This window comes from Schistocerca piceifrons, chromosome X, assembly GCF_021461385.2.
Source record: "Schistocerca piceifrons isolate TAMUIC-IGC-003096 chromosome X, iqSchPice1.1, whole genome shotgun sequence".
In the NCBI taxonomy this organism is placed as follows: domain Eukaryota; kingdom Metazoa; phylum Arthropoda; class Insecta; order Orthoptera; family Acrididae; genus Schistocerca; species Schistocerca piceifrons.
The window spans coordinates 86,547,418-86,562,033 of NC_060149.1; the positions used below are offsets into that span (position 1 = coordinate 86,547,418).

At 36.8% G+C, this 14,616-nt stretch overlaps 1 protein-coding gene across 2 annotated transcripts in view; it reads right to left on the reverse strand.

The window, feature by feature from the left end:
* Window positions 1-3,617: 3,617 nt before the first annotated feature.
* Window positions 3,618-14,616, reverse strand: part of LOC124721828 (UBX domain-containing protein 4-like) — a 138,794-nt gene continuing 127,795 nt past the window's right edge. For both annotated transcript variants that reach the window (XM_047246949.1, XM_047246950.1), the window contains exon 10: window positions 3,618-4,379. In XM_047246949.1, the coding sequence (XP_047102905.1) occupies window positions 4,253-4,379 (127 nt within the window). In that variant the 3' untranslated portion in view covers window positions 3,618-4,252. The remainder of the gene's footprint in view (window positions 4,380-14,616) is intronic.

Consider the following 14,616-nt stretch of genomic DNA (forward strand, 5'->3'; position numbering starts at 1 on the left):
TCTCAGCACATCTACTCTTACTGCCAGAATGTCAATTTTTAAATTACCTACATATAAAATGAACTAAAACAATACTGCGTATATGAGACAGCGAAAAAAATAGATGGAAATACCATGTAAGTGCAAAAGAATTAAATACTGTGTAACTAGATTGTTTTGGATTTAGTAAACAATACAGTGTGAATTCAAAAGCATGTGCAACCACAGCACATTGTTATTGCTTAGTATGTATCTTCCAGTGTTCAAAAGTGGTTCCTTGGTTCTACCTACAGTTCATGAAAATGGACAGCATTTTAAAGATGATCTCTTTACTGAGGAAGAAATTGTTTCTCAGTTGAACTTAATGTATGAAAGCGGAGAATCCTTCTTGAGAGTGATTGACAGTGGTAAGAAAATTGTTTTGTTATATACCTCATATTAACAGTAGTCTGCTAAAACTCTAAAATTTAGTAGAGCTACAGCTGCTTTATTGTAATGCCACACTTTACTTATTGTGCACATTTAGTCCTTTCTGCTACACTATTTGATTATAGGTTCTCATGCAAATTCAGAACTAAAAACAGGCAAGAATAGTAGTAACAGTGAAGTTACATGCACAGAAGAAGAATTAACTTTGTACATGTGGTTCACACTCACTTTTTCTGGGCCATCTAATGACACAGGTAGTTTTTATTGTGACCATTAGTGTTATTAACAATATTGTAATTATCATTATCATAAAGACATGAATTTGAAATTCAACTTTGGTCTTCTTAAGTTAATTTTTCAAATATTTGTTGTCTAGAAGCTTCACTGGCTGTATCTAAGAATGCTCAAAATGATAATTCAGGTAACTTATCAGAAGTTGACAGAAGCAAGGATGTTGAAAGTGGAGGCCAAGAATTTCGTGATGACTTAAGCAGTTACAGGAAAAGGAAATCTAAAGCCTGCCCTGAAGATGAAGAAAAATGCCAACAAAAAAACTCTGAGAATGTGCGGACAAGTGTATATTGGATACAAAAGAAGCCGAAGTGGCAAAATTGCTCATAATAGTCCAAGAGAGGTACAAAAATTAGGTCTGATGTGTACTTTAAAGATGTGTTAGAAATCTGTTTGAAGGAAGTGTCATCAAATTTCTGCTGGTGGCAGGCAGGCAATTTTTAACACTTTCTGGGAAACAATGTCATGGGATCAGAGGAAGATTTACATAATCAATCTTGTGGACATAACTCCAACCAAACGTCCAGGGAAGATCGCTGTTGAATCCAGGAGAAAAGTCATGCTGGTTTATTATCTGAGAAATGATACAAAAAACATCAAGTATGCAAAAAAGTGTTTCTCAATGCATTAAAGAATGGACAGTGAGATATTGGCTGGATAATTCCCCACATGGGATGAGCCCTGATGCACAACTGTCTTGTTTCTGACTAAAACAAATGAAGAAGAAAGATGAGAAAAACTTAATAAAAGAATTCCTGGACTGTCTTCTGAAACTGCCATAAAATTACTGCTGGAAGTCGTCCTCCAAGCTGTATCTAGAGCCTACTGTACAAAGCAAACGACAGCTCCATGGATTCTACACCAAAAAGTGCAATAAGCAACAGGTTTCACCATTAAGTAGGGCCACCTTTAACTTGTTTTTTGAAGAGGGTAACCTTAGCTTATTTTCCCCCAAGAAAGGACAGTGTGACTAGAGTTGTAGTTACAGGCTTGAAAACTTTAGTGATGACATCTGCAAGCAGTTCATAAAATGGAAAGAGCAGGTAAGGTTGCAGAAAGACCTAGATAAGACAGATGCACAGCACAAGCTCTGCACAGTCTACACCATGGGCTTACAGGTCGTGAAAGTAGCACCACTTTTACAGGCAAGTGCAGTTTGTTATAAAACAAAATTGGTTGTCCACAACTTTATAATGAATAATTTAGGAAGTCATTACTGGTTCGATGAAATGCAAGGTGAACTGTTTGCATCAAGTTTTGCCTTGTGTATTGTGGACACACAATCCAAAACAAATCCTGTCCCATTCATTTTGTTTTCTAACAGCTGCACATATCAGAACAGAAACATGAAATAATCAAACACTCTCTTAAGATGATCAATTGATTCAGGAGTATTGATTACACCAAAGTTTTTGGAGAAAGGTCTTACTCAGATGGAATGTGACTCACTTCGCAGTTCCATAGAGTGCATGCTCAAAGGACGTGATGTTACACTTCCTAGCCAGTGTGCCTTGATATCTAAAGAGGTGAGGAGAAGAAAGCCATTACCTACATTACTCCTTTTTCACTAACTATACATGGAAAAGTTTGTGGCTGTATGACTCAATTAGGCCTGGAAGAGCTGCAAACAATGAGGCAAAAGTTATTTATCTGAGGGCAATACAGTTCAACGAAGTGTAGCATGAAATACCAAGATGTCCATGAAAAATTTCTGGAAAAGTTTGCTTCCTGAAACTATACAAAGAAACACTGAAAATCGGGAAAGCCAAATGGGATCATTTAACAATTTCAAGCCATTGTTCCTAAGGATTGTCATTGCTGTTATGACAATGTTCCTTACGAATGATCATCATCTTGGACGTTACTGTTCCAGGAGTGACAGTGAAGTGTAGTTCTTTGTTCAGCAGGTTTTTCTTGAAGAAATCTACAAACATTATCAGACCTATGTGAACTGTGTGTATATTTGAAGTTTTTCCACGAAGTCTTTCAATAAAGTCTTTACAAAACAGTGTCGTTACTGCGATTTCAGCACCAAAAACAACATAAAAGCAGTACGTTGTACAGTACACTGACAAATCAATACCTTGTAAGTAACATTCCTCTTCCATAAATAATGAGGGAATTACACGTATCTGCTGTAATTAAGCTTTATAAAGAAAATTTTGTTTCGCTTTTTGTTATGATCCATAATATCATTGTAGTGCAACAATGCAAATTTCATGTCCTTATGAAACATATTACATATTCTAGACAGTTCTTTGTCTCTTGTAAAAATTCATGGTTTATTACTCAAACAATATTGTTTCTTCACTGACGACTACAGTAACATTGCACAAGTTGCCAAACACATCTCTCGGCCACTTTCATCATGTGGTTGAAACTGCAATCACCAGTGTTACTGATAACATATTTTTGTTGTATTTACTGTATAGAACAACTTGAATTATAAGTGGCAAAAGTTTGGTTGCACATTTATTTTGAGAAAACAGGCATGGTGCGTGCGCATCTTCCCAGTTGACTATTCCCATAACGCTCAAAAAATTAAGGTGGTCAAAAATTTAAGTACCAGTTTAAAGAAGTCTGAATGAACATTACCAAACATCAAATTGAACATAGAGAAGTTGCTTCTGTAGAATAAATACATATGTCTGACATTTCAAAACATCAGACCACTCCTAAAGTAGTAGTTTTGGGAAAGGAAGAAATTGTTCACTGTTACAATCTAAACTTATCCATTGTAGACTCCGTTGTATAATGTTTGATTTTAGTGCTCCAATGTGGGTGTAAAATTAAATAAATACAGTGTAGAAGGTGATTTAATTAGAGATAAGAAATTGCATTCTGTGTAATGAAAAATATACTATGTACTGTATCGAGCTGTTATCAAACTTCACTAGTAAATGGCAAACGGCAAGATATTAAAGACATTATTTATTCAACAAATCAAAATAATATAACACACAAACATTTAATCTTCAAATGAGGCCTGTAGACCGCAGCCAATTTATAATTTTTATCACCATTCAACACTAAACAAATTTTAATATAATACATAATTATGAACATTTTTTGACATTCACTCTTTTAAAAAGCAAACAATAAGTGCACTGTATTAAAAAAACAACAACCTGATCATGAATATTTCATTTTCACAAGTAAAACATACAATCATTCTTAAATCCAAGATTGCTAAATGTTAACAGTAAAAACTTCAATAGATGCTTAACCAGCTCCAAGACAATACATTGATGTATTAAAAGTTCAATAAAACTTTAACAAAGTAACATTATGCCACAGCCAGTACAAATGGGAGCCATTTTTAAATGACTTATTGGTGTTCCCCAAAAGAGATCAAGTCTTAACTCTTCAAACAACAGTCCTGTGTTGGGACTATTTTTCAAATAGATTTGAAATGGCAGAAATATACTCTCAATCCACATTTAAATATCTTGAGATACAAACTGAAACTGCTTAAACTTTGCTTCATTCAGTCGTGTCACATACAACACACCAATAAATAGTGCAAAGCCATTTTTGTAATGGCAATGTTTCTTTATAGCTGTTGTGTGGAATTTCCATTGTATGTAGTTCTCCTTTTATCATCATCTTTTTCTTTGTCCCTCAAAGTGTGAACGTTGCTACGGTGCCGTGATCCAGAGGGTCCAGGTTGTGCATTTGCTCTGGAAAAGAACAATACAGGGACAATTAATTAGCAATCCGACTTTGAAATAACACAAAATATGTGTGCATATATCTGGATCTTACATGAAGTCTCCTAATACACATTTTCATGTTTCAGAACTAGTCTCCAACATTAGACAGGGCATTAAGTTTATTTTCTCTTTTTTTCCTTTCTTCTTTGCAATAATTACCTCAAATTTAAAATCATATTCTTTTCTGGTTCAGAATAATGTCAGGCACCACCAGCACTATTAGCATCAGTTTCTTGTAAATCAGTCTTAAATAGCTTAATTTGGGAAGGAGAGGGGTGAGGCACTAGCAACTGTAGTAAACTGCTTTTACATACAAACAAATAAGTTGAAAATTTCACTATTAACTTATACAGGAATCCAAAACAGTGTTAGAGGAAGTCAAGCTACTGCCTTGAGCTGCCAATAAAATTTTTTTACTTACACAACCAATTTTGGTCAATTGACCATCATCAGGTTCCTGTGCACCAATTAAAATAATACGTAACATTACAGGCTTAAACTTTTATGAATCTGTTAACAGATGTAAATGTTCATGGGAACACATACGTAACAAAATGCCAAAAACATAAAAGCATTCACAGTATCGTGTTGGTAAAATATGGGATCATTAATATCAGATGGTAAAACCATGAATTAGACACTGATAATAAAAGTATGCCTAAGACAGTGGTGTCACTGTATCAGCAATCATAATATAAATTACATCGTCAATCTATCAAAACTGTGCTACATAGTGCACCGATTCACATTATACACCATATAAAGCAAACTGCACAGCTGATCACTGTTTACTGGTAGCACCAAAAATGATCATCGATGTCTTCCTACATCAATAGTGACTAGTATCTTATGATTACCAAGCTGTGTCGTCTGCTACAATAAGTACATGTAACAGTCATAACAGGTGTTCTGTATGTCGCATCTAGCAGCAAATTCCACATATTACAATCGCAGTTGTGGTGACAGAAAACAATATACATAGAAGTAACGTCTTAGATGCACTCGTAGGCACAAGCATGAAACAAGCTACAGCCACATTTATATGTGAGCTGCTTCCATCATACAGTAGCTTTCGTGTGACAGGCCATACTGGTACATAAAATGTAAGCCTATCCGAATTGTCTAAATATATTACAGTATAACGGATTTAATATGCTGAGTTTCAGAGAAAAAATGGTTATATCAACATCTCAAATAACAAACTAAAGTGACAGTTGCATGTAATGCATGACTGAATGAAGATTTTTCCACATAGATATATATGCTGACATATTGTACGAAGTATACAGATAACAAAAGTTTACTAATTATTTATGTTAGAACAAATATCATTTAAACTCTTAAGTAGACAGGCTTAGTGCTAGAATGACCATGTCAACACAACGTCAGACACAGTAAGCATCTAAGCCTAAATTTGACTTGCATACAGCGAAGTAACACAGTGATACAAATACAGCAGCTATGTTTACAGACAATTAGAAAAAGAATAACAATACTGCAGAAATTTGACAAACACCAGAAACTATTTACAGATGTTCTAACATAAATAAAAACAAAGACATGGTATGCTTAATATAAATCACTGAACATACAATGTGGACAAATAGTTGGACAATGTGATACTAAAGTAAAATTAAGACCAGATGTATTGATATCTTTATTAGATGCATTTTCAGGTAAGTTTCTTCATTTAAAACAGTACAGGTCTCTCTCTCTCTCTGTCTGGAAATTTCCAGTTGTTCTAGAATATCCATATGGCGATCTTTGTAAATTCCATGTAATAATTGTAAACTGTTGTCTATATTAGAAACAGAATGGTTTTCATTTCTCAGGTGTAGAGAGAATGTGGACTGACAATTCTCACTTTGGCAAATATGTTCCTTGTATCTGACACTCACTTTCTGTCCAGTCTGTCCTACATAAACTTTACCACAGTCGATTCATCAATTCTATATACTCCAGAGTGGTTTGTCTTACCGACACTGTTAACTATGTAACTCTTCAGGCTTTCCCAACGATCTAATGACATCTGGGATTGTCGGGTGTTCTGTCAGATATCAGTATCGTTCTTGCATGATACTTCAGTAACGTAGCTCTTAACTTTCATCAGGTTGCACCTGATGAAGATTACGAGCTACATTACCAAAATATCATGCAAGAATGATGCTGATATCCGGCAAAACACCCAACAACCCAAGGTGTTAACTATATTATTTCTAATAGTGTCATTGGTATATGAAGCTCCTGCGACATTGGTATTATGAGAAACGTAAATTTTATTGGATACCTTCCCTATATGTGGAAGTGTGAATTTTTTTTTTTTTTTTTCCTTTTTTCCTTTTCTTTTTCTCTCTACATTTATTATCATAGTTTCTTTTCATTTTAGGTTTATGTTAGGTTTCAGTTTCTTGTTAAATGATCTGTCTATTATGTCAGTAGTGTAACTATTACTTGTTGCCATATATTGTAATGTATCTAACTTATTTAGCCTCTTTTCCTCTGAAAAAGCTAGCCTAATTAATTGTTTAATCACTGCAGTGAAAAAGCTATGATGCCATCTGTGGTTGCTCCTTTGCAGAATATACTGAATTCATGTTTAACATTAAAATTTGTCATTCTCACATGTAAAAAATTAATTCCATTGTTTTTCTCAAAAATTTTCCATCATAAATTTGAAGTTGTTATGCATGTTATTGAAATGTTAAGGAAATCATCAATTTATTTCATAATCCATTTGTGAGAATTATAGCATCTTCTGCAGTATACTATCTCCTTTGCAACTTGTTATTGTACTTCATTTTCTAAATTATCTATAAATATATTGGCTAGTGCGCCTGCTTAGGCAACAACCCATCAATAAACCTTTATTTTGTTTACAAAGGTTGTTATCAAAAGAGAAATGATTATACAACAGTATAAGTTTCGGCAGCTTAATAAGTTCTACAATTTCAGCTTGACCTAGTTTTTTTTATTTTTTAACAGAACTATGTTTACTGAGGTCTATTGTCTGATTTACATATACACTTATATAAAGGTTAATTACATCTAATGACATAAATGTTGCATTTCTTGGTGTGCTAATATTTCTAGCCGAAGTCGCCAATTCATTTTAATTTTTTATAGAAGAAATATTAGTGAAGGTCTAATGCTTATTAATAATGTTATTTAGCTTTTTATTACGTGAATATCCAGGACTTCCTACATATTTAACAGCTGGATGAATGGGGTGGCCATCTTTATGTCCATTACACACTGTGTGTGTGTGTGTGTGTGTGTGTGTGTGTGTGTGTGTGTGTGTGTGTTTTCAAATGGCTCTGAGCACTATGGAACTTAACATCTGAGGTCATCAGTCCCCTGGAACTTAGAACTACTTAAACCTAACTAACCTAAGAACATCACACACATGCATGCAGGATTCGAACCTGTGACCATAGCGTGTGTATATATCTATCTCTGCCATCACATCTTATTCGTGCTGTACATTGGTGCAGTAGATAGAGTTTTAGGTTAGCATGCAGAAGGTCGAGGTTTCAATCCTGGGTTGGGGCGCATTTTTTCAATTTGCTAATTTCATTCTGACATTTCATACTGTAACACACACCGTTTATTAGGTCACATGTATCCTAAAGTTATAACATTTTGTAATGCTGAACATAACAAATATGTGGTTACACAAATAAGAAACCGACAGTTGAAACAAATGACCTTTTATAGGACAGAGTAACTACAAAGTAAATATTGATTTCGAGATGCTAAAGATGATAGCACAGTATAGTAACACAACGTCTACTTGTCGTTTATGCTGCATCTAATACGAGTGCTCAGATGTCGCACATTATCAACCACTGGCAATAATAATTTCCATATGACCTCCACAACAGAATACGTTGTCCTCAGAACAACAGATGCTCAAAGCGGCCTATTTGCACGTCCAAACATTGCACAACCCGCTGGATCATACTGCAATGGACCCTTCGCAGCAAAGCTGTGTCCTCAGTAACAAGAGCAGCATGAACATGCGCTACCAATTCTTCCACGTTCCTCAATGGAGTAGAGTACACGTACTCAAAGGTGTCCCCACAAGAAGAAATACAGGGCATTTAGGTCAGGTAAATGTGGTGGCCACACAACTGGACCTCCACGTCCGAGCAATTTCCCTCTAAATGTGCTGTCCAAATACTGTCGCAGATTAATTCCAGAGTATAGAGGTGCATCAAGTTGGAGCCATATACTCTGCTGAACATGTTAACATCTTCCAGCACATCATGCAGATTGTTTGAGAGGTATGCATGATAGTTTTGTGCCGTCATCTGATCTGGTAGACCTTGCATACAGTATAAACGTGCCATCAGTCGTGCACAGTCGTCCACCTAATGTCATGACACAGGAAGGTACCATACATGTGGTTGCCAAGTGTTGCAGGTGGGTGAGGTCTGGAGATTGGGACAGTGTTGGTACATGTGATTGGCTTTGCAATAGGGGCAAGTAGGGGGATTTTTCAGTCAGCAGTTAAATGATCATTGTAGTTGAGGCATTTGTGGCAATGGTAGGTTAGGGCTTGGTATCTGGAAGGCTCAATTTTGCGTTTGCAGTGATATATGAAGGCTCTATTCTGAACGAGGTATCTATGGCTGAGAGGTCTTTAGGAAAGACATGAATGAAGAATGTAGGACCAAGAATGTTGATGATCCGAAGGGCTTTTTGGATTTGGGAGTAAGGATTGGCATTCAGCTCCTGCTCATCTTTCCTCACTGTGATCTCAGGGTCCACCCCCTTGGTCACAGCAGTACGAGTCGGTGGGCACTGTGGGAGTTGTTGTTGTTGTTGTTGTTGTTGTTGTTGTTGTTGTTGTTTGGGTCATGGTGGGCTGAGTGGGAGCAGAGAGAGATGTGGACAAGAGGTAATGGAAGGGACTCGTTGAGTAGGTGGGTTTGCAAATCGGGATAAGAGTATTTGATGATTATGGAGTCTTTGCGGGATGTGAATTATGAAATGTTGTGGGAAGGTACTCTTTTATTTCGAGGGAAAATGTTTTAGGACTGAGGAATCTGACATCAGGAAATGATAGGATGAAGGAATATGCCGGAGGAGATGTGTGGGTGAGAAAGAGTTACAGGTTCTGGTGAGTGGGGCAGGTTGGGTGGCAACTGGGTATCACAGAGAAGGTGGGTATCTTTACTAGGTGGGTTGCAAGCATCATTGAAAAAAGGAGTGTTGGAGGATATTATGGGACAGGATTTTGTAAATTTTCTTATTTTCTTACATGGAGCTGTTGGGCTTGAAGCTGATGCAGATGTGGATGATGTGGCCACAGCTGCGGCATATGCTGTTGGTGCCGGTGCAGCTGTAGTAGGTGTGGCTAGTGGCTCTGCTTCTGGATCCAGATGTAATGGCGATAGCAATGGAGCAGCAGTAGGCATTGATGACGCTGCAGCTGGTGCAGTTCTGCTATTGGTGACGAATGTGGCGATAGTGCCTCTGGTGGCAGCAGCGATGTTGGCAATGGCACCTTAGTACATGCTGCAGTGATGACATCTTCAAATTAGCTGTTAATTAAGTCTGTGGATGCAATGTGTAAGAGCGGGAAGGCAGATGGGGTCGTCCGAGTACTGGGGAAGAAGGATAAGAGCAGGAGGGGACAGTGAATAGAGGTCGTTTACGAGTATGCAATTTTTTGATGAACTACTTTGCATTTTTATGTTTTGAACATTTTCCAGATTCCATTAGGTCACCCATTATTCTCAAAACCTTAAGAACTATAGTTATGTTCGGCAATGGAAGTTTTAGTGCAATCTAGTGCTACTTTTGTGTGTGCTATTAATGTTTCTGTGTTGGTTGCATTTAACTCTGACACAATATTTTGTTTAGCCCCTTTTTCTAAAAGTTCTGTTTCATGCTGCAGACCATGTAATTATTCCAATACAGATATCAATATATCTTGTCTTAATTTTAATTAGTACCACATTACACATTTTTCTACACTATATGTTCAGTGATGATTTTTAAGTATTCATATGTCTTGTTTTAATTTACAACATCAGTAATTAGCAGCTGATGTCTGTTAAATAGTTGCAGAATTGTTTTTATTCTTTTTCTAAACATCTGTGCGTGTGAACTCCTAAGGGACCAAACTGATGAGGTCATTGGTTCCTAGACTTACACACTACTCCCCCATGCCCTAGGAAGGACTTAAACCTCCGGCAGGATGGCCGCGCAATCGGTGACGTAGTGCCTCAAACCACGCAGCCACTCTGTGCGGCTAAACATCTGTAAAAATAGCTCCTGTATCTGCATATCTATATTGTCTCATTGTATACATTTACATTGACATCAATACTTTGCAAATCACATTTAAGTGCCTGGCAGAGGGTTCATTGAACCACCTTCACAATTATTCGAATTTTGCATAGAGCGCAGAAAAAACGAATACCTACATCTTTCTGAGCGAACTCTGATTTCCCTTATTTTATTATGGTGATCATTTCTCTCTATGTAGGTTGATGTCAACAAATTTTTGCATTCAGAGGAGAAAACTGGTGACTGAAAGTTGGCAAGAACATTCTGTCACAATGAAAATTGCCTTTGTTTTAATTATGTCCACCCCAAACAACATATCATTTCAGTGACACCCTCACCCCTATTTCGCAATAATACAAAATGTACTACCTTTCTTTGAACCTTTTTGATGTCCTCCATCAGTCCTGTCTGCTAAGGATATCACACCACACAACTGTTTTCTAAAAGGGGACGGGAAAGCATAGTGTAGGCAGTCTTCTTAGTAGATCTGTTACATTTTCTAAGTGTCCAGCCAATAAAACACAGTCTTTGGTTAGCCTTCACAACAACATTTTCTATACGTTCCTTCCAATTTAAATTGTTTGCAATTGTAATTCCTAGGTATGTAGGTGAATTTATGGCCTTTAGATTTGACTGATTTATCGTGTAGGATGACCTCACACTTTTCGTTATTTAGGGTCAACTCTTAATTTTCACACCATACAGATAGCATTTCTAAACTGTTTTGCAATTTGTTTTGATCTTCTGATAACTTTACTAGTCGATAAACGAGAGTGTCATCGGCAAACAACCTAAGACAGCTACTCAGATTGTCTCCAAAATCAGTTATACAGATACAGAAGAGCAAAGGGCCTATAACACTACACTGGGGAATGACAGAAATCACTTCTGTTTTTCTTGATGACTTTCCATCAGTTATCATGAACTGTGACCTCTCTGGCTGGAAATCATGAATCCAGTCCCATAACAGAGTATATTCCATTAGCATGCAATTTCACTACAAACCGCTTGTATGGTACAGTGTCAAAAGCCTTCTAGAAATCCAGAAATATGGAATCAATTTGAAATCCCTTGTCAATAGTTCTCAACACTTCATGCTAATAAAGAGCTAGTTGTGTTTCACAAGAATTATGTTTTCTAAATCCGTGTTGACCGTGTGTCAATAGACCATTTTCTTCAAGGTAATTCATAATGTTTGAACACAATATATGTTCCAAAATCCTGCTGCATATTGACATTAATTAATGACATGGGCTTTTAACTTAGTGGATTACTCTTACTACCCTTGTTGACTATTGGTGTGACCTATGCAACTTTCCAGTCTTTGGGTATAGATCAAGTCGAGCGAGTGGTTGTATACGATTATCAAGTATGGAGCTATTGTATCAGCATACTCTGAAAGGAATCTAAATGGTATACAATCTGGACTGGAAGATTTGCTTTGGTTAAGCAATTTAAGTTGTTTCACTACTACAAGGATATCTACTTCTATGTTACTCATGTTGGCAGCTGTTCTTGATTCAAATTCTAGAATATTTACTTCATCTTCTTTGGTGAAGGAATTTCAGAAGGCTGTGTTCAGTAACTCTGCTTCAGCAGCACTGTCTTCAATAGTATCTCCATTGCTAATGCGCAGAGAAAGCATTTATTGTGCCTTGCCTCTAGCATACTTCACGTACGACCTGAATCTCTTTGGATTTTCTGCCAGGTTTCAAGACAAAGTTTCATTGTGGGAACTATTATAAGCATCTTGCATTGAAGTCCATGCTAAATTTTGAGCTTCTGTAAAAGATTGCCAGTCTTGGAGATTTTGCATCCATTAAAATTTGGCATGCTTTTTCGTTGTTTCTGCACCGGTGTTCTGAACCATTTTGTGTACCAAGGAAGATCAGCTCCATTGTTTAACTTATGTCGTATAAATCTCTCAATTGCTGCCAGTTTCAAGCCACATCTGGTCTACACTCAAATTGTTACTTTGGAAGAAGTGGAGATAGTGTCTAAGGAAGGCATCAAGTGAATTTTTATCTGCTTTTTTGAGTAGGTAAATTTTTCATTTATTTTTGGAGGATTTGGAAGTTACAATATTCATTTTCGCTACAACCACCCTGTGTTCACTAATTCCTTGTATCCATTTTGATGCTTGTTATTAGCTCAGGATTATTTGTTGCTATGAGGTCAAGCATGTTTTCACACCTGTTTACTCTATTTGTGTGGGCTCATGAACTAACTGCTGAAAATAATTTTCAGATAATGCATTTAGAACAATTTTGGATGATGTTTTATGCGTACCTCCGGATTAAACATGTATTTTCGACAACATATCGGCGGTAAATTAAAGTCGCCACCAATTATAATTGTATGAGTTGGGTACATGTTTGAAATCAAACTCAAGTCTTCTTTCAACCTTTCAGCAACTGTTTCACCTGAATTGGGAGGTCGATAAAAAGGATCCAATTATTATTTTATCACAGTTGCCACCAATGACCTCAGTCCATACTAACTCACAGGAACTATTTACTTCAATTTTGCGACAAGGTAAACTACTTCCAACAGCAACAAACACGCCACCACCAGCTGTGTTTAGCCTATCCTTTCAGAACACCATTAGGTTCTTTGCAAAAATTTTGGTTGAACTTATCTCCAGCTTTCAGTGCCTATAATGATTTGAGCATCAGTTCTATTAGCACTGGTACTTTCCAAACACAGCTACAACAATTTACAATTGTTATATTGTTGGTTCCTTTATCTACGTTCTCCCTCTGTTCAGACCACACCCTTTGTGACTGAAGCCCATTTAGTATTTTCCTGAGACCCTCTAACCTAAAAAACCACCCAGTCCACGCCACACAACCCCTGCTACAAGTGTAGCCACCTCCTGCGTGTAGTGGCCTCCTGACCTATTCAGCAGAACCTGAAACCCAACCCCCCCAAGGTGCAAGTCGTGGAATCTGCACCCTACACGGTCACAGAACTGTCTGACCCTCTGATTCAGACCCACCAGTCGGCTCTCTACCCGAGATCTGCAATTGGTCAGCCCTACTTTCAGCTGACAGCCTTTACCACTTCTGTTAGCTGCTCAAAACCAGAGAGAATCTCTTGCGATCCAAAGTGACACACATCATTGAGGGAAGGGCGAGACAGGAAAATACACTTGATGAGCAGTGCACACTAGGAAACACATTTCCTAGATATACGCCACCCCATTATTGATAGTTTCCTTTAAAGGCACTCCATAATTTTGTAGTTGTGTTCAGATATTAGTAACCATGTTCTTACCTTACAAGTAGCCCACACTGTGTCTATGACGTGCTACGGTATCTTTAGTTCTCTGTGTTCTAACTTCCACCTGCTCATGCTAGAGGACACAACTTTTGTTTGACCTGAACACACAGTCCACAGTAATTATGTTTGAAATGCATTACACCAAAACAATTATTTTTAGATTTTCTTTGGAAAATCATGCAATTTAAAACTTTTAACATGTCCAAATATGATTCCTTTTAACGCCATGGCATGTCAATACATTTTAATGTATCAAAACGCAGAGTTTATATAATCATGACACATCTTTTTTTCTTATGATATTATTGGGTATATCACTTTTAAATTTACCCGACTTTTACTTTTGTAATCATTTGACTTTGCTTCACCACAGCTCAGCACAATGTAGCCCACACTTTTCTTTTTTCTGAGTCTATACTGTACGTGTGTAAACTTATATTTTTTCATATTCGAAATTCTTACATGCCTGTTATATAAAGTATTTAAATATTCATTATGAACATTACTTGGTTGTATTTACAATGTCAGTTTTAGATTCCACAAGGAAATATAAAAGCATATTCCAGTCTAAGACTAAAGTAAAGAACTTTTTAGCAGCTGGAGATGTTATTCATTAATTCTGGAC